This window comes from Oncorhynchus nerka, linkage group LG4 (genome assembly GCF_034236695.1).
Source record: "Oncorhynchus nerka isolate Pitt River linkage group LG4, Oner_Uvic_2.0, whole genome shotgun sequence".
NCBI classification, from domain to species: domain Eukaryota; kingdom Metazoa; phylum Chordata; class Actinopteri; order Salmoniformes; family Salmonidae; genus Oncorhynchus; species Oncorhynchus nerka.
This window is the reverse complement of record NC_088399.1, coordinates 4,904,975-4,925,268: the sequence shown is the minus strand read 5'-3', so window position 1 is coordinate 4,925,268 and position 20,294 is coordinate 4,904,975. Positions and strand designations below refer to the sequence as shown.

The 20,294-nt window shown below is 46.8% G+C and overlaps 1 protein-coding gene across 4 annotated transcripts in view; it reads left to right on the top strand.

Annotated features, from left to right (window-relative positions):
* Positions 1-20,294, top strand: part of LOC115127297 (uncharacterized protein KIAA1958) — a 54,928-nt gene that overhangs the window by 30,997 nt on the left and 3,637 nt on the right. Inside the window, exons 4-5 of one of the 4 annotated variants that reach the window (XM_065017160.1) lie at positions 7,141-7,320; positions 19,983-20,177. In XM_065017160.1, coding sequence (XP_064873232.1) covers positions 7,141-7,320; positions 19,983-20,177 — 375 coding nt within the window. Of the gene's footprint in view, position 1; positions 713-4,151; positions 4,831-7,140; positions 7,342-8,626; positions 9,085-19,982; positions 20,178-20,294 lie in introns of those variants that run through there. The other 3 variants (XM_065017159.1, XM_065017161.1, XM_065017158.1) reach the window with 3 other exon arrangements.

Sequence of the window (20,294 nt, the reverse complement as noted above, 5' to 3'; positions counted from 1 at the left end):
GATCTGGGTCAGCTACAGAGTCTTCAGACAGTCATCCACCAGGTTCTGTCTTTCCGTGACAAGAAAATGGAGAGAGGACAGGATTGGAAAACGGAGAGAGGGGAAGAGAGGAGAACGGAGAGAGGACAGGATTGGAAAACGGAGAGAGGGGAAGAGAGGAGAACGGAGAGAGGGGAAGAGAGGAGAACGGAGAGAGGGGAAGAGAGGAGAACGGAGAGAGGACAGGATTGGAAAACGGAGAGAGGGGAAGAGAGGATAGCAGAGAGAGGGCAGGATTGGAGAATGGAGAGAGGGGAAGAGAGGAGAGCGGAGAGAGGGCAGTACCATGAGGATAGAGCTCCCAGTCATTATCCCCAGCCCCACATTTATCAACCCAACACCCATCACCAACAGACCCAGTTCCAGTCCCATCTTGAGACCCACCAGCCACAGCTTCAACCCCAGCCTGAGCCGACGCGCTGGCGAGGCCGTCACAGGGAGCAGCTGCAGGGCCAGCAGGAGCTCTACCCCGGCTCAGGAGTCCTGCTGTCCTCCCTGCAGCTGGCTGCCATGTTTCAGGAGGCCAGAGGGAACTGCATGAGACTCTTTCATCTCCTATTCGAGCATTTCTTCACCGAGGAAGACCTCATAGGGGCGGTGGCCTTCGGCAGGAGGGGAAAAGTACCCGACGGCAAGAAGATTCTTGACCGCAGAACGGTGGACGCAATCATAGGTGAGGAGGAGTAGGCAATCATAGGTGAGGAGGAGTAGGCAATCATAGGTGAGGAGGAGTAGGCAATCATAGGTGAGGAGGAGTAGGCAATCATAGGTGAGGAGGAGTAGGCAATCATAGTTGAGGAGGAGGAGTAGGCAATCATAGGTGAGGAGGAGGAGTAGGCAATCATAGGTGAGGAGGAGTAGGCAATCATAGGTGAGGAGGAGTAGGCAATCATAGGTGAGGAGGAGTAGGCAATCATAGGTGAGGAGGAGTAGGCAATCATAGGTGAGGAGTAGGCAATCATAGGTGAGGAGGAGGAGTAGGCAATCATAGGTGAGGAGGAGGAGTAGGCAATCATAGGTGAGGAGGAGGAGTAGGCAATCATAGGTGAGGAGGAGGAGTAGGCAATCATAGGTGAGGAGGAGGAGGCGATCATAGGTGAGGAGGAGGAGTAGGCGATCATAGGTGAGGAGGAGTAGGCGATCATAGGTGAGGAGGAGGAGGCGATCATAGGTGAGGAGGAGGAGGCAATCATAGGTGAGGAGGAGTAGAAGATCATAGGTGAGGAGGAGGAGGAGGAGGAGTAGATCATAGGTGAGGAGGAGGAGGCAGATCATAGGTGAGGAGGAGGAGGTAGATCATAGGTGAGGAGGAGGAGAAGATCATAGGTGAGGAGGAGGGGAGGAGGAGTAGATCATAGGTGAGGAGGAGGAGGAGGCAATCATAGGTGAGGAGGAGGCGATCATAGGTGAGGAGGAGTAGGCGATCATAGGTGAGGAGGAGGAGTAGGCAATCATAGGTGAGGAGGAGGAGGCAATCATAGGTGAGGAGGAGGAGGCAATCATAGGTGAGGAGGAGTAGGCAATCATAGGTGAGGAGGAGTAGGCAATCATAGGTGAGGAGGAGTAGGCAATCATAGGTGAGGAGGAGGAGTAGGCAATCATAGGTGAGGAGGAGGAGTAGGCAATCATAGGTGAGGAGGAGGAGTAGGAAGATCATAGGTGAGGCAATCATAGGTGAGGAGGAGGAGTAGGCAGATCATAGGTGAGGAGGAGGAGGCAATCATAGGTGAGGAGGAGTAGAAGATCATAGGTGAGGAGGAGGAGTAGGCGATCATAGGTGAGGAGGAGGCGATCATAGGTGAGGAGGAGTAGGCAATCATAGGTGAGGAGTAGGCAATCATAGGTGAGGAGTAGGCAATCATAGGTGAGGAGGAGAGTAGGCAATCATAGGTGAGGAGGAGGAGGAGGAGGAGTAGATCATAGGTGAGGAGGAGGAGGAGGCAATCATAGGTGAGGAGGAGGAGGAGGCAATCATAGGTGAGGAGGAGGAGGAGGAGGCAATCATAGGTGAGGAGGAGGAGGAGGCAATCATAGGTGAGGAGGAGGAGTAGGCGATCATAGGTGAGGAGGAGGAGGCGATCATAGGTGAGGAGGAGGAGGCGATCATAGGTGAGGAGGAGGAGTAGATCATAGGTGAGGAGGAGGAGGCAACCATAGGTGAGGAGGAGGAGGGCGATCATAGGTGAGGAGGAGGAGGTAGATCATAGGTGAGGAGGAGGAGTAGATCATAGGTGAGGAGGAGGAGTAGATCATAGGTGAGGAGGAGGAGTAGATCATAGGTGAGGAGGAGGCGATCATAGGTGAGGAGGAGGAGGAGGAGGAGAAGATCATAGGTGAGGAGGAGGAGGAGGCGATCATAGGTGAGGAGGAGGAGGAGGCGATCATAGGTGAGGAGGAGGAGGAGGCGATCATAGGTGAGGAGGAGGAGGAGGCGATCATAGGTGAGGAGGAGGAGTAGATCATAGGTGAGGAGGAGGAGTAGGCGATCATAGGTGAGGAGGAGTAAGATCATAGGTGAGGAGGAGTAAAGATTGTTAATGCACTTTTTCGGGACCTGGTCTAAAGTAGTGCACTATATAGGGAATAGGGCCCTGGTCTAAAGTAGGTCACTATATAGAGGGAATAGGGCCCTGGTCTAAAGTAGTGCACTATATAGGGAATAGGGCCCTGGTCTAAAGTAGGTCACTATATAGAGGGAATAGGGCCCTGGTCTAAAGTAGGTCACTATATAGAGGGAATAGGGCCCTGGTCTAAAGTAGGTCACTATATAGAGGGAATAGGGCCCTGGTCTAAAGTAGGTCACTATATTGAGGGAATAGGGCCCTGGTCTAAAGTAGGTCACTATATAGAGGGAATAGGGCCCTGGTCTAAAGTAGGTCACTATATTGAGGGAATAGGGCCCTGGTCTAAAGTAGGTCACTATATATAAGGAATAGGGCCCTGGTCTAAAGTAGGTCACTATATAGAGGGAATAGGGCCCTGGTCTAAAGTAGGTCACTATATAGAGGGAATAGGGCCCTGGTCTAAAGTAGGTCACTATATATAGGGAATAGGGCCCTGGTCTAAAGTAGGTCACTATATAGAGGGAATAGGGCCCTGGTCTAAAGTAGTGCACTATATAGAGGGAATAGGGCCCTGGTCTAAAGTAGTGCACTATATAGAGGGAATAGGGCCCTGGTCTAAAGTAGGTCACTATATAGAGGGAATAGGGCCCTGGTCTAAAGTAGGTCACTATATAGAGGGAATAGGGCCCTGGTCTAAAGTAGGTCACTATATAGAGGGAATAGGGCCCTGGTCTAAAGTAGGTCACTATACAGAGGGAATAGGGCCCTGGTCTAAAGTAGTGCACTATATAGAGGGAATAGGGCTCTGGTCTAAAGTAGGTCACTATATAGAGGGAATAGGGCCCTGGTCTAAAGTAGGTCACTATATAGAGGGAATAGGGCCCTGGTCTAAAGTAGGTCACTATACAGATATATAGAGGGAATAGGGGGCTCTGGTCTAAAATAGGTCAGTAGGTATATAGAGGGAATAGGGCCCTGGTCTAAAGTAGGTCACTATATAGAGGGAATAGGGCCCTGGTCTAAAGTAGGTCACTATATAGAGGGAATAGGGCTCTGGTCTAAAGTAGGTCACTATATAGAGGGAATAGGGCCCTGGTCTAAAGTAGGTCACTATATAGAGGGAACAGGGCCCTGGTCTAAAGTAGGTCACTATATAGAGGGAACAGGGCCCTGGTCTAAAGTAGGTCACTATATAGAGGGAATAGGGCCCTGGTCTAAAGTAGTGCACTATATAAAGGGAATAGGGCCCTGGTCTAAAGTAGTGTACTATATAGAGGGAACAGGGCCCTGGTCTAAAGTAGGTCACTATTTAAAGGGAATAGGGCCCTGGTCTAAAGTAGGTCACTATATAAAGGGAATAGGGCTCTGGTCTAAAGTAGGTCACTATATAGGGAATAGGGCCCTGGTCTAAAGTAGTGCACTATATAGAGGGAATAGGTTGCCATACAGGGGATTGTTACTTGTGTTTTCTACTCTGGGCCCATGTATGTATTGACTCATACCAACTGCTCAACGTGTCAGTTCACTAACTGTATCTACACTTCACAGCGTACGTCCTCCACTGCTCTGCCCTGGATGGATGGTCGTCGGTGGAGTCGTCCAAACTGAAGAAAGCGTGCATCAATAAGTGTAGACTGAGGATGTGTCAGAGGAGAATTGTTACATGTCCTGACGACTTTCCGCAGGTCAGGGTCTGAGGATCCTACCGTCGTGGAGGAAAGGAGGTCATCGTGCCTGCCTTCTGTTTGTCCCAAATGGAATCCTATTGCCTTCATATGGGCTCTGGTCAAAAGTAGTGCTCTCTATAGGGCTCTGGTCAAAAGTAGTGCTCTCTATAGGGCTCTGGTCAAAAGTAGTGCTCTCTATAGGGCTCTGGTCAAAAGTAGTGCTCTCTATAGGGCTCTGGTCAAAAGTAGTGCTCTCTATAGGGCTCTGGTCAAAAGTAGTGCTCTCTATAGGGCTCTGGTCAAAAGTAGTGCTCTATATTGGGAATATTGTGCCATTTTGAGCCTGTGGGACGACGTGTTTTCTTATCCAGAAGACATGACGCCAGCGGAATGCAGGGTTCTATGTTCTTTACTTCCATTTTTCCTGCATTAAGTTATTGTTGTTAGTCACGATGTTAGACCAATGACTGAAGGAGAAACGTTGTGTGTAATGATGTTAGACCAATGACTGAAGGAGAAACGTTGACAGTATGTTGCCCTGAAATAAATGGTCAATACCCCTCGATGGTGTCGAGAAATTATTGAATGGATATTTAAATAGACAAGCCTTGATCTCAGCCGTAGAAGGGTTTAAACGTGTCTCTTCATGTTTCTCTACAACTTTTCTTCAATTCTGAATTCTGTATGTCACAGTTTTATATTAGTGATTCGTGTTGAAGACTATAGTTGAAGTCGGACGTTTAAATACACTTAGGTTGGAGTCATTAAAACTCGTTTTTCAACCACTACAGAAATGTCTTGTTAACAAACTATAGTTTTGGCAAGTCAGTTAGGACATCTACTTTGTGCATGACACAAGGAATTTTTCCAACAATTGTTTACAGACAGATTATTTCACTTATAAATCACTGTATCACAATTCCAGTGGGTCAGATGTTTACATTCACTAAGTTGACTGTGCCTTTAAACAGCTTGGAAAATTCCAGAAAATGATGTCATGGCTTTAGAAGCTTCTGTCAATTGGAGGTGTACCTGTGGATGTATTTCAAGGTCTACCTTCAAACTCAGTGCGCCTTTGCTTGATATCATGGTAAAATCAAAAGAAATCAGCCAAGACCTCAGAAAAATATTTCCAATTTCCAAACGCCTGAAGGTACCACGTTCATCTGTACAAACAATAGTACGATGAACGTACTTTGGTGCAAAAAGTGCAAATCAATCCCAGAACAACAGAAAAGGACCCTGTGAAGATGCTGGAGGAAACGGGTACAAAAGTATCTATATCCACAGTAAAACGAGTCCTATATCTACATAACTTGAAAGGCTGCTCAGCAAGGGAAGAAGTCACTGCTTCAAAACCGCCATAAAAAGACAGACTACGGTTTGCAACTGCAAATGGGGACAAAGAACGTTGAAGAAATGTCCTCTGGTCTGATGAAACATAAATAGAACTGTTTGGCCATAATGACCATCGTCATGTTTGGAGGAAAAAGGGGGATGCTTGCAAGCCAAAGAACACCATCCCAACCTTGAAGCACGGGGGTGGCAGCATCATGTTGTGGGGGTGCTTTGCTGCAGGCGGGACTGGTGCACTTCACAAAATAGATGGCAACATGAGGGAGGAAGATTATGTGGATATATTGAAGCAACATCTCAAGACATCAGTCAGGAAGTTAAAGCTTGGTCGCAAATGGCTCTTCCAAATGGACAATGACCTCAAGCATACTTCCAAAGTTGTGGCAAAATGGGTTAACGACAACAAAGTCAAGGTTTTTGGAGAGGCCTGACCTCAATCCTATAGAAAATGTGTGGGCAGAACTGAAAAAGCGTGTGTGAGCAAGGAGGCCTACAAACCTGACTCAGTTACACCAGCTCTGTCAGGAGGAATGGACCAAAATTCACCCAACTTATTGTGGGAAGCTTGTGGAAGACTACCCAAAACGTTTGACCCAAGTTAAACAATTTAAAGACAATGCTACCAAATACTAATTGAGTGTATGTAAACTTCTGACCCACTGGGAATGTGATGAAAGAAATAAAAGCTGAAATAAATTATTCTCTCAAATAATATTCTGACATTTCACATCCTTAAAATAAAATGGTGATCCTAACTGACCTAAGACAGGGAATTTTTACTCGATTTTAATGTCAGGAATTGTGAAAAACTACGAGTTTAAATGTATTTGGCTAAGGTGTATGTAAACTTCCGACTTCAACTGTATGTGCTAAATAGCTAATCGATATTTTAAAACTTTCCCCAACTCCCTTTTATTTATTAAAACGCATATAGAATAGAGTTTTAAAGCAAGTGGGAAAAACTCCTCTCATATTGGAAAGTTAACTGCACCTGTTATGAGTAGCAGGTAGGTTCCAGTTTCTCTCGTAATGTTTTCCATTTCCTTTTTATTTGGCCTTCGTGCTGCATGTGTTCTCTCATATGTTAGAACCGAGGGGGGGTTCTGCATGTGTTCTCTCATATGTTAGAACCGAGAGGGGGTTCTGCATGTGTTCTCTCATATGTTGGAACCGAGAGGGGGTTCTGCATGTGTTCTCTCATATGTTGGAACCGAGAGGGGGTTCTGCATGTGTTCTCTCATATGTTGGAACCGAGAGGGGGGGGTTCTGCATGTGTTCTCTCATATGTTGGAACCGAGGGGGGGGGGGGGGGGTTCTGCCTACATTCGTTTGAAAGAGATCCTACTCTGCGTGTTCTCTGAACTATGACCCCTTTTCCAACACCCAGAGACACAGTGTTAACTTCGTTTATCTTTTTTTATGTACTTTAAAATGATTTCTGTAATAAAGTTACTATAATTATTATTATGTTGAAACTGTATATCCTGTCTCACCCTTCCTGTCTCTGTTGCCAGTGGGACCAGCTCTGTGTGAGATAGAGCGGCTGCGAGCGTTGCTGAGTGTTGAGCGGAGCCGCAGTGAGCAGATGGGGGAGACCATCTCTAGTCTGAAACAGGACAAGGAGCTGCTGCAGCAGGAACTCACTAAGAAGGCTGAACTCATCTGTGACTTCCTGCAAGACCAGCTACGACCAGGTACGCTCTTACTACGCCCAGGTAGGCACCTCTCATTCTTCTCAGGTACCCTATGAGCTCAATGGGATGTTATATAATGGGATATTAATATCGAGGGTTATGTGTTCAATGCTGACAGACAGGGTAGAGGTGATTGGAGTGGCCATTTTGATAGAAAAAAACCCAAGTTGTCTCTTTACTAAAATCAATTTTCCCAAAAAATTGGCACTACTATCTGTCTGTTTGTCTGGATAAAAATGTATCCATAACTGTTATAGGGGTCTTACCGTCCTCCCTCGGCACTCGAGGAGTTAACTAGTTTGTTGTCTTCTACTAAGTCAAAAGTCATTATCCTGGGTGACCTAAATTGTGATTGTCTGAAGCCTGTATTTCCCAATCTAAAAAGTAATGTGTAATGACCTAAACCTTACCCAGCTGTGATGACTAAGACTACATGAGCCCAACCCTAAAGAGCCTTCAATGTCAACTCTGATCTTATTCTGACAAATACACCAGCGAAATATGTTTCTACTGGTGTATTCTCCCAAGACATTAGTGACAGTTGCCCAGTTTGTGTTAGAGATGTGACAATACAAAACATCCAAAGCTTCAGCGAACAGGCTTTTAAAATGTATCTTTATTTTCGTGATTTTTGATTGTATTTCAGCCATCCCTGAACCTGATTTAGTTTTCAGCCTTTTTTCAGATGTTTTCAGTACTATTGTGAATGATCATGCTCCCGACAAAAATACTCATGGTTAAAGGAGGATTTAATGCCTGGTACACTCTGGAATTCATAAAAAAAAAAAAAAAAATTATGCTTGGGTCAAGGCCAGGAACACAGTCTTAGGCCCGGACTGGCAAGTGTTTAAGCAACTGAGGAAACGTTTTTGTAAGACCTATCCTCCAGGCCGGCTCGGTCCTCCCCTCCCGCTCCGTGGCTCGACGACTCATTGCGAGCTCACAGAACAGGGCTCCGGGCAGCCGAGCGGAAATGGAGGAAAACTCGCCTCCCTGCAGACCTGGCATCCTTTCACTCCCTCCTCTCTACATTTTCCTCCTCTGTCTCTGCTGCTAAAGCCACTTTCTACCACTCTAAATTCCAAGCATCTGCCTCTAACCCTAGGAAGCTCTTTGCCACCTTCTCCTCCCTCTTGAATCCTCCTCCCCCTCCCCCCCTCCTCCCTCTCTGCAGATGACTTCGTCAACCATTTTGAAAAGAAGGTCGACGACATCCGATCCTCGTTTGCTAAGTCAAACGACACCGCTGGTTCTGCTCACACTGCCCTACCCTGTGCTCTGACCTCTTTCTCCCCTCTCTCTCCAGATGACATCTCGCGTCTTGTGACGGCCGGCCGCCCAACAACCTGCCCGCTTGACCCTATCCCCTCCTCTCTTCTCCAGACCATCTCCGGTGACCTTCTCCCTTACCTCACCTCGCTCATCAACTCATCCCTGACCGCTGGCTACGTCCCTCCCGTCTTCAAGAGAGCGAGAGTTGCACCCCTTCTGAAAAACCTACACTCGATCCCTCCGATGTCAACAACTACAGACCAGTATCCCTTCTTTCTTTTCTCTCCAAAACCCTTGAACGTGCCGTCCTTGGCCAGCTCTCCCGCTATCTCTCTCAGAATGACCTTCTTGATCCAAATCAGTCAGGTTTCAAGACTAGTCATTCAACTGAGACTGCTCTTCTCTGTATCACGGAGGCGCTCCGCACTGCTAAAGCTAACTCTCTCTCCTCTGCTCTCATCCTTCTAGACCTATCGGCTGCCTTCGATACTGTGAACCATCAGATCCTCCTCTCCACCCTCTCCGAGTTGGGCATCTCCGGCGCGGCCCACGCTTGATTGCGTCCTACCTGACAGGTCGCTCCTACCAGGTGGCGTGGCGAGAATCCGTCTCCTCACCACGTGCTCTCACCACTGGTGTCCCCCAGGGCTCTGTTCTAGGCCCTCTCCTATTCTCGCTATACACCAAGTCACTTGGCTCTGTCATAACCTCACATGGTCTCTCCTATCATTGCTATGCAGACGACACACAATTAATCTTCTCCTTTCCCCCTTCTGACGACCAGGTGGCGAATCGCATCTCTGCATGTCTGGCAGACATATCAGTGTGGATGACGGATCATCACCTCAAGCTGAACCTCGGCAAGACGGAGCTTCTCTTCCTCCCGGGAAGGACTGCCCGTTCCATGATCTCGCCATCACGGTTGACAACTCCATTGTGTCCTCGTCCCAGAGCGCTAAGAACCTTGGCGTGATCCTGGACAACACCCTGTCGTTCTCAAATAACATCAAGGCGGTGGCCCGTTCCTGTAGGTTCATGCTCTACAACATCCGCAGAGTACGACCCTGCCTCACACAGGAAGCGGCGCAGGTCCTAATCCAGGCACTTGTCATCTCCCGTCTGGATTACTGCAACTCGCTGTTGGCTGGGCTCCCTGCCTGTGCCATTAAACCCCTACAACTCATCCAGAACGCCGCAGCCCGTCTGGTGTTCAACCTTCCCAAGTTCTCTCACGTCACCCCGCTCCTCCGCTCTCTCCACTGGCTTCCAGTTGAAGCTCGCATCCGCTACAAGACCATGGTGCTTGCCTACGGAGCTGTGAGGGGAACGGCACCTCACTACCTCCAGGCTCTGATCAGGCCCTACACCCAAACAAGGGCACTGCGTTCATCCACCTCTGGCCTGCTCGCCTCCCTACCACTGAGGAAGTACAGTTCCCGCTCAGCCCAGTCAAAACTGTTCGCTGCTCTGGCCCCCCAATGGTGGAACAAACTCCCTCACGACGCCAGGACAGCGGAGTCAATCACCACCTTCCGGAGACACCTGAAACCCCACCTCTTTAAGGAATACCTAGGATAGGATAAAGTAATCCTTCTCCCCTCCCCCCTTAAAAGACCTAGATGCACTATTGTAAAGTGGCTGTTCCACTGGATGTCATAAGGTGAAAGCACCAATTTGTAAGTCGCTCTGGATAAGAGCGTCTGCTAAATGACTTAAATGTAAATGTAAATGTAAATGTAAGACGAATAAAGAAAAGCTGAATCTGATTTATTATGTAGCCACTCTTTTTGGATTGTATTGGGAACCCGGCTAAATTCTGGGAAGGTGTCAAATCCCCGTAGGGTTCTATTTCTACCACAACAAATTTAATTCAGACTCTGACCTCATCATTGATGCGTTTAATCACCATTTTTATTTCAGCAGGTTATCTCTCTTTTGAAATAACTTCTAAGTCTATTCACAATGGTATTGGGCTGGATGCTGGCAGGGGAAGCTTACTGAATGATCTGAGAAATGATAGTCTCAGCTTTTCTTTTAATCTATATACAGAAAAAGAAAGTCCTGGATGCTTTGCTAGCAATAGCCAACAAAAAATAGACACAGGGACCGAACGCTTGGACCCTGGTCTGCTTAAGTTTGCCGCACCCATCATTGTTGACGCAATAAACCACTTTTTAAAAATTTATTTAACCTTATCAGGAAATATTTCAGAAGTCCGGAAATCAGCTGTTGTTCTGCCACTCCTTAAGGACGTGGATAGTAGAGATGTTAATAAGTATCAGCCCATTTCAAAGCTTCCTTGTTCTGCCACTCCTTAAGGACGTGGATAGTAGAGATGTTAATAAGTATCAGCCCATTTCAAAGCTTCCTTGTTCTGCCACTCCTGAAGGACGTGGATAGTAGAGATGTTAATAAGTATCGGCCCATTTCAAGGTTTCCTGGTCTAGCGAAGATTCTAGAACACTTGGTAGATGTACAACTTAAATGTATTTTGAATGTAAACCAATCAGGGTTTAGGCCTGGGCATCCAATCAGGGTTTAGGCCTGGGCATCCAATCAGGGTTTAGGCCTGGGCATCCAATCAGGGTTTAGGCCTGGGCATCCAATCAGGGTTTAGGCCTGGGCATCCAATCAGGGTTTAGGCCTGGGCATCCAATCAGGGTTTAGGCCTGGGCATCCAATCAGGGTTTAGGCCTGGGCATCCAATCAGGGTTTAGGCCTGGGCATCCAATCAGGGTTTAGGCCTGGGCATCCAATCAGGGTTTAGGCCTGGGCATCCAATCAGGGTTTAGGCCTGGGCATCCAATCAGGGTTTAGGCCTGGGCATCCAATCAGGGTTTAGGCCTGGGCATCCAATCAGGGTTTAGGCCTGGGCATCCAATCAGGGTTTAGGCCTGGGCATCCAATCAGGGTTTAGGCCTGGGCATCCAATCAGGGTTTAGGCCTGGGCATCCAATCAGGGTTTAGGCCTGGGCATCCAATCAGGGTTTAGGCCTGGGCATCCAATCAGGGTTTAGGCCTGGGCATCCAATCAGGGTTTAGGCCTGGGCATCCAATCAGGGTTTAGGCCTGGGCATCCAATCAGGGTTTAGGCCTGGGCAGCCAATCAGCCTGGGCATCCAATCAGGGTTTAGGCCTGGGCATCCAATCAGGGTTTAGGCCTGGGCATCCAATCAGGGTTTAGGCCTGGGCATCCAATCAGGGTTTAGGCCTGGGCATCCTGGTTTAGGCCTGGGCATCCAATCAGGGTTTAGTCCTGGGCATCCAATCAGGGTTTAGTCCTGGGCATCCAATCAGGGTTTAGTCCTGGGCATCCAATCAGGGTTTAGTCCTGGGCATCCAATCAGGGTTTAGTCCTGGGCATCCAATCAGGGTTTAGTCCTGGGCATCCAATCAGGGTTTAGTCCTGGGCATCCAATCAGGGTTTAGTCCTGGGCATCCAATCAGGGTTTAGTCCTGGGCATCCAATCAGGGTTTAGTCCTGGGCATCCAATCAGGGTTTAGTCCTGGGCATCCAATCAGGGTTTAGTCCTGGGCATCCAATCAGGGTTTAGTCCTGGGCATCCAATCAGGGTTTAGTCCTGGGCATCCAATCAGGGTTTAGTCCTGGGCATCCAATCAGGGTTTAGTCCTGGGCATCCAATCAGGGTTTAGTCCTGGGCATCCAATCAGGGTTTAGTCCTGGGCATCCAATCAGGGTTTAGTCCTGGGCATCCAATCAGGGTTTAGTCCTGGGCATCCAATCAGGGTTTAGTCCTGGGCATCCAATCAGGGTTTAGTCCTGGGCATCCAATCAGGGTTTAGTCCTGGGCATCCAATCAGGGTTTAGTCCTGGGCATCCAATCAGGGTTTAGTCCTGGGCATCCAATCAGGGTTTAGTCCTGGGCATCCAATCAGGGTTTAGTCCTGGGCATCCAATCAGGGTTTAGTCCTGGGCATCCAATCAGGGTTTAGTCCTGGGCATCCAATCAGGGTTTAGTCCTGGGCATCCAATCAGGGTTTAGTCCTGGGCATCCAATCAGGGTTTAGTCCTGGGCATCCAATCAGGGTTTAGTCCTGGGCATCCAATCAGGGTTTAGTCCTGGGCATCCAATCAGGGTTTAGTCCTGGGCATCCAATCAGGGTTTAGTCCTGGGCATCCAATCAGGGTTTAGTCCTGGGCATCCAATCAGGGTTTAGTCCTGGGCATCCAATCAGGGTTTAGTCCTGGGCATCCAATCAGGGTTTAGTCCTGGGCATCCAATCAGGGTTTAGTCCTGGGCATCCAATCAGGGTTTAGTCCTGGGCATCCAATCAGGGTTTAGTCCTGGGCATCCAATCAGGGTTTAGTCCTGGGCATCCAATCAGGGTTTAGTCCTGGGCATCCAATCAGGGTTTAGTCCTGGGCATCCAATCAGGGTTTAGTCCTGGGCATCCAATCAGGGTTTAGTCCTGGGCATCCAATCAGGGTTTAGTCCTGGGCATCCAATCAGGGTTTAGGCCTGGGCATCCAATCAGGGTTTAGTCCTGGGCATCCAATCAGGGTTTAGTCCTGGGCATCCAATCAGGGTTTAGTCCTGGGCATCCAATCAGGGTTTAGTCCTGGGCATCCAATCAGGGTTTAGGCCTGGGCATCCAATCAGGGTTTAGGCCTGGGCATCCAATCAGGGTTTAGTCCTGGGCATCCAATCAGGGTTTAGTCCTGGGCATCCAATCAGGGTTTAGTCCTGGGCATCCAATCAGGGTTTAGTCCTGGGCATCCAATCAGGGTTTAGTCCTGGGCATCCAATCAGGGTTTAGTCCTGGGCATCCAATCAGGGTTTAGGCCTGGGCAGCCAATCAGGGTTTAGTCCTGGGCATCCAATCAGGGTTTAGTCCTGGGCATCCAATCAGGGTTTAGTCCTGGGCATCCAATCAGGGTTTAGTCCTGGGCATCCAATCAGGGTTTAGGCCTGGGCATCCAATCAGGGTTTAGGCCTGGGCATCCAATCAGGGTTTAGTCCTGGGCATCCAATCAGGGTTTAGTCCTGGGCATCCAATCAGGGTTTAGTCCTGGGCATCCAATCAGGGTTTAGTCCTGGGCATCCAATCAGGGTTTAGGCCTGGGCATCCAATCAGGGTTTAGGCCTGGGCATCCAATCAGGGTTTAGTCCTGGGCATCCAATCAGGGTTTAGTCCTGGGCATCCAATCAGGGTTTAGTCCTGGGCATCCAATCAGGGTTTAGTCCTGGGCATCCAATCAGGGTTTAGTCCTGGGCATCCAATCAGGGTTTAGTCCTGGGCATCCAATCAGGGTTTAGTCCTGGGCATCCAATCAGGGTTTAGTCCTGGGCATCCAATCAGGGTTTAGTCCTGGGCATAGCACTGTTACAGCTTCCACTTTAGTAGGTAATGATCTTGTTAATGCTTTAGACACGACAACGACATGTTCTGCTTTGTTTGTGGACCTGTCAAATTATTTTGATACTGTTGCTATTCTATTGAATAAGTTGTCCTCGATAGGTCTGAGCTCTGACACCTGTTCATGGGTTCATGATGATCTTAGTGACAGAACTCAGGCCATCCTGGTGGATGGGCTTAAGTCTGAATTTCTAGAGGTACATAAAGGTGTACCACAGGAGTTGATTTTTGGGACTTCTTGTTGTTTACTACTAATATAAACACCATTGGTCAATCTGTTAAATGGTAAACTTCATGCAGATGAGACCATTATGTCTGCTATTGTCCCGACTGTTGATCTGGCTGTGTATGCAGGAATATCTAGCTGATGTGCTTAAAACGGGCAAAACTAAACTCATGTTGTTTTTAAAACTCTCGTAGGCATGTTTCAGATTAACTAAATGTTCTTCAATCGAACGTGTTCCTGCATATACAGTTCCTTCGGAAAGTATTCAGACCCCTTGACGTTTTCCACATTTTGTTACGTTACAGCCTTATTCTAAAATTGATTTAATAAAAAAAGGTATTCGGTAATTTACACACAATACCCCATAATGACATCACAATACCCCATAATGACATCACAACACCCCATAATGACATCACAACACCCCATAATGACATCACAATACCCCATAATGACATCACAATACCCCATAATGACATCACAATACCCCATAATGACATCACAATACCCCATAATGACATCGCAATACCCCATAATGACATCGCAATACCCCATAATGACATCGCAAAACCCCATAATGACATCACAATACCCCATAATGACATCGCGATACCCCATAATGACATCACGATACCCCATAATGACATCACGATACCCCATAATGACATCACGATACCCCATAATGACATCACGATACCCCATAATGACATCACAATACCCCATAATGACATCACGATACCCCATAATGACATCACGATACCCCATAAATGACATCACGATACCCCATAATGACATCACGATACCCCATAATGACATCACGATACCCCATAATGACATCACGATACCCCATAACGACATCACGATACCCCATAATGACATCACAATACCCCATAATGACATCACAATACCCCATAATGACATCACAATACCCCATAACGACATCACAATACCCCATAACGACATCACAAACATAACGACATCACAATACCCCATAATGACATCACAATACCCCATAATGACATCACAATACCCCATAATGACATCACAATACCCCATAATGACATCACAAAACCCCATAATGACATCACAATACCCCATAATGACATCACAATACCCCATAACGACATCACAATACCCCATAACGACATCACAATACCCCATAACGACATCACAATACCCCATAATGACATCACAACACCCCATAATGACATCACAATACCCCATAATGACATCACAATACCCCATAACGACATCACAATACCCCATAATGACATCACAATACCCCATAATGACATCACAATACCCCATAATGACATCACAACACCCCATAATGACATCACAATACCCCATAATGACATCACAATACCCCATAATGACATCACAACACCCCATAATGACATCAACACCCCATAATGACAAAGCGAAAACAGGATTTTAGAAAGTTTTGCAAATATATTACAAATAAAAACTGATACCTTTACATAAGTATTCGGACCCTTTGCTATGAAACTCAAAAGTGAGCTCAGGTGCATCCTGATTCCATTGATCGTCCTTGAGATGTTTCTACAACTTGATTGGAGTCCACCTGTGGTAAATTCAATTGATTGGACATGATTTGGAAAGGCACTCACCTGTCTATAAAAGGTCCCACAGTTGACAGGTGCATGTCAGAGCAAAAACCAAGCCATGAGGTTGAAGGAATTGTCCGTAGAGCTCCGAGACAGGATTGTGTCGAGGCACAGATCTGGGGAAGGGTACCAAAAACATTTCTGCAGCATTAAAGGTTCCCAAGAACCCAGTGGCCTTCATCATTCTTAAATGGAAGAAGTTTGGAACCAGCAGAGCTTCTTCAAGACTCTTCCTAGAGCTGGCTGCCCGGCCAAACTGAGCAATCGGGGGAGAAGGGCCTTGGTCAGGGAGTTGACCAAGAACCCGATGGTCACTCTGACAGAGTTCCTCTGTGGAGATGGGAGAACCTTCCAGAAGGACAACCATCTCTGCAGCACTCCACCAATCAGGCCTTTATGGTAGAGTGGCCAGACGGAAGCCACTCTTCAGTAAAAGGCACATGACAGCCTGCTTGGAGTTTGCCAAAAGGCACCTAAAGGAATCTCAGACCATGAGAAACAAGATTCTCTGGTCTGATGAAACCAAGATTGAAGTCTTTGGCCTGAATGCCAAGCGTCATGTCTGGAGGACACCTGGCACCATCCCTACGGTGATGCATGGTGGTGGCAGCCTCATGTTTTTCAGCGGTAGGGACTGGGAGACTAGTCAGGATCCAGGGAAAGATGAACAGAGCAAAGTACAGAGATCCTTGATGAAAACCTGCTCCAGAGCGCTCAGGACCTCAGACTGGAGTGAAGGTTCACCTTCCAACAGGACAACGACCCTAAGCACACAGACAAGACAACGCAGGAGTGGCTTCGGGACAAGTCTCTGAATGTGCTTGTGGCTTTCCACTAGATGTTGGAACATTGCTGAGGGGACCTGCTTCCATTCAGCCACGAGAGCATTAGTCAGGTCAGGCACTGATTTTGAACGATTAGGCCTGGCTCACAGTCAGCGTTCCAATTCATCGCAAAGTTTGAGGTCAGGGCTCTGTGCGTTCCAATTCATCCCGAAGGTGTTAGATGAGGTTGAGGTCAGGGCTCTGTGCCGGCCAGTCAAGTTCTTCCATACCGATCTAAACAAACCATTTCTGTATGGACCTCGCTTTGTGCACGGGGGTCATGCTGAAACAGGAAAGGGCCTTCCTTAAACTGTTGCCACATAGTTGGAAGCACAGAATCATCTAGAATGTAATTGTATGCTGTAGTGTTAAAAATTCCCTTCACTGGAACTAATGGGCCAGTTTCCACTGCTCCAGAGTCCAATGGGGTGGAGCTTAACACCACTCCAGCCGACGCTTGGCTTTAACACATGGTGATCTTAGGCTTGTGTGCCGCTGCTCGGCCACGGAAACCCATTTCATGAAGCTCCCAACGAATAGTTATTGTGCTGACGTTGCTTCCAGAGGCAGTTTGGAACTTGGTAGTGAGTGTTGCAACCGAGGACAGACGATTTTTACGTGCTACGTACTTCAGAGCTTTTGGCCTACCACTTCGTGACTGAGCCGTTGTTGCTCCTTTCCACTTCACAATAACAGCACTTACAGTTGACTGGGGCAGCCATAGCAGGGCAGAAATGTTACTTACTGACTTGTTGGAAAGGTGCTATCCTATGACGGTACCACGTAGGAAGTCACTGAGCTCTTCCGTAAGGCCATTCTGTTTGTATATAGAGATTGCATGGCTGTGCGCTCGATTTTATACACCTGTCTGCAACAGGTGTAGCTGAAATAGTAACATTTAATTTGAAGGGGTGCGTGCGTGCATGTATAAACACCATTCTCAACGTCAACAGTGAAGAGGCGACTCCGGGATGCTGGCCTTCTCGGCAGAGTTGCAAAGAAAAAGCCATATCTCAGACTGGCCAATAAAAATAAAAGATTAAGATGGTCAAAATAACACAGACACTGGACAGAGGAACTCTGCCTAGAAGGCCAGCATCCCAGAGTCACCTCTTCACTGTTGACGTTGAGACTGGTGTTTTGCGGGTACTATTTAATGAAGCTGCCAGTTGAGGACTTGTGAGGCGTCGGTTTCTCAAACTAGACACTCTAATGTACTTATCCTCTTGCTCAGTTGTGCACCGGGGCCTCCCACTCCTATTTCTATTCTGGTTAGAGCCAGTTTGCGCTGTTCTGTGAAGGGAGTAGTACACAGCATTGTACGAGATCTTCAGTTTCTTGGCAATTTCTCACATGGAATAGCCTTTATTTCTCAGAACAAGAACAGACTGACGAGTTTCAGAGGAAAGGTCTTTGTTTCTGGCCATTTTGAGCCTGTAATCGAACCCACAAATGCTTATGCTCCAGATACTCAAATAGTCTAAAAAGGCCAGTTGTATTGCTTCTTTAATCAGGACAACAGTTTTCAGCTGTGCTAACATAATTACAAAAGGGTTTTCTAATGATCAATTAGCCTTTTAAATTTATAAACTTAGATTAGCTAATACAGGAGTGATGGTTGCTGATAATGGGCCTCTGTACGCCTATGTAGATATTCCATTAAAAATCAGCCGTTTCCAGCTACAATAGTAATTTACAACATTAACAATGTCTACACTGTATTTCTGATCAATGTTATTTTAATGGACAAAAACAAGGATATTTCTAAGTGACCCCAAACTTTTGAAAGGTAGTGTGCCATAAAAGACATCTCTGTACATTCAAATTGACATTTAATAAAATGCAATTGTGTTCGTTGTCCATAGCTTATGCCTGCCCATACCATAACCCCACCGCCACCATGGGGCACTCTGTTCAAAATGTTGACATCAACAAACCACTCGCCCACACAACGTCATACACGCCATCTACGTTGAGGCCAGTTGGACGTATTGGCAAAATTCTCAAAAACGACGTTGAAGGCTTATTTTGGAGAAATTAACATTACATTATCTGGCAAAAGCTCTGGTGGACATTCCTGCAGTCAGAATACCAATTGTACGCTCCCTCAAAACGTCAGACATCTGTGGCATTGTGTTGTGTGACAAAACTGCACATTTCAGAGTGGACTTTTATTGTCCCCCAGCACAAGGTGCACCTGTGTAATGATCATGCTAGCGTCCCACCTGGCCAACATCCAGTGAAATTGCAGAGCGCCAAATTCAAAAAACAGAAACACTCATTATAGAAATTCATAAAACATACAAGTGTTATACATCGGTTTGAAGATTAACTTCTTGTTAATCCAACCACGGTGTCAGATTTCGAAAAGGCTTTACAGCGAAAGCATACCATGCGATTATCTGAGAACAGCTCCCGGCAGACAAATCATTACAAACAGTAACCAGCCAAGTAGAGGAGTTACATGTCAAATGATGTTTCTAATCAATCCTCAGGTTGTTTTTAGTCATAATAATCGATAATATTTTAACCGGACAATAACGTTGTCAATATAAAAGGTAAACAAGAAAGGGGCGCTCTCTGTCGTGGGCATGAAAAACCTCTGGGACACTGTAGGGTCCAGTCATTCAGACTGGTCTTACTCCCTCATTTTTCAAAATACGAGCCTGAAACAATTTATAAAGACTGTTGACATCTAGTGGAAGCCATAGGAAGTGCAATTTGAGTCCTAAATCAATGGATACTGTAATGGCATTCAAAAAAAATCTCACTTCCTGGATGGATTTTTCTCAGGTTTTCGCCTGCCATATCAGTTCTGTTATACTCACAGACATTATTTTAACGGTTTTGGAAACATTAGAGTGTTTTCTATCCAAATCTACCACTTATATGCATATCCTAGCTTCTGGGCCTGAGTAGCAGGTAGTTTACTTTGGGCATGCTTTTCATCCGGAGGTGAAAATAGTGAAGATAATCAGCCTCTTGATATGCCACACCTGTCAGGTGGATGGATTATCTGGGAGAAATGCTCACTAACAGGGACGTAAACACATTTGTGCACAAAATTTGAGAGAAATAAACTTTTTGCCCGACACTTATTATTTCAGCTCATGAAATATGGGACCAACACATTACATTTTATATTTTAGTTCAGGCTAGAACATAATTAGGTCTAGTCTGAGGCTTGGTCTACAAACTGTACCTGATCATCATCAGCAGGGGTGGGGAGGCATGTGGATGAAGAATGATCCTCTATTATAAATCCAGAGTTAAAAACATGGCGTGATGTTTCTGCCAGAGACCATCGGTTTTAATGTTTTTTCTTTTCCTCAGAGAAGAGGCGTGGTCTTTCGTCCAGCCAGATGGAGCTGGGGACGGGTAGCTCCTCCCACATGGGGGTGGGTTTCCCTGATGAGGGTGTGGCTTTTGAGAACCCCGCCCTATTCGACAGCTTTGAGGAGGTGGAGCTCCACAGGGTGATGAAGAGCTCCAAGAGGAGCAGAGATGGAGAGAACACACGAGTTAGGAGTAAGTACTGTAGATGGCCCTTAAACAGGAGTAAGTACTGTAGATGCCCCTTAAACAGGACTACAGTACTGTAGATGGCCCTTAAACAGGAGTAAGTACTGTAGATGCCCCTTAAAC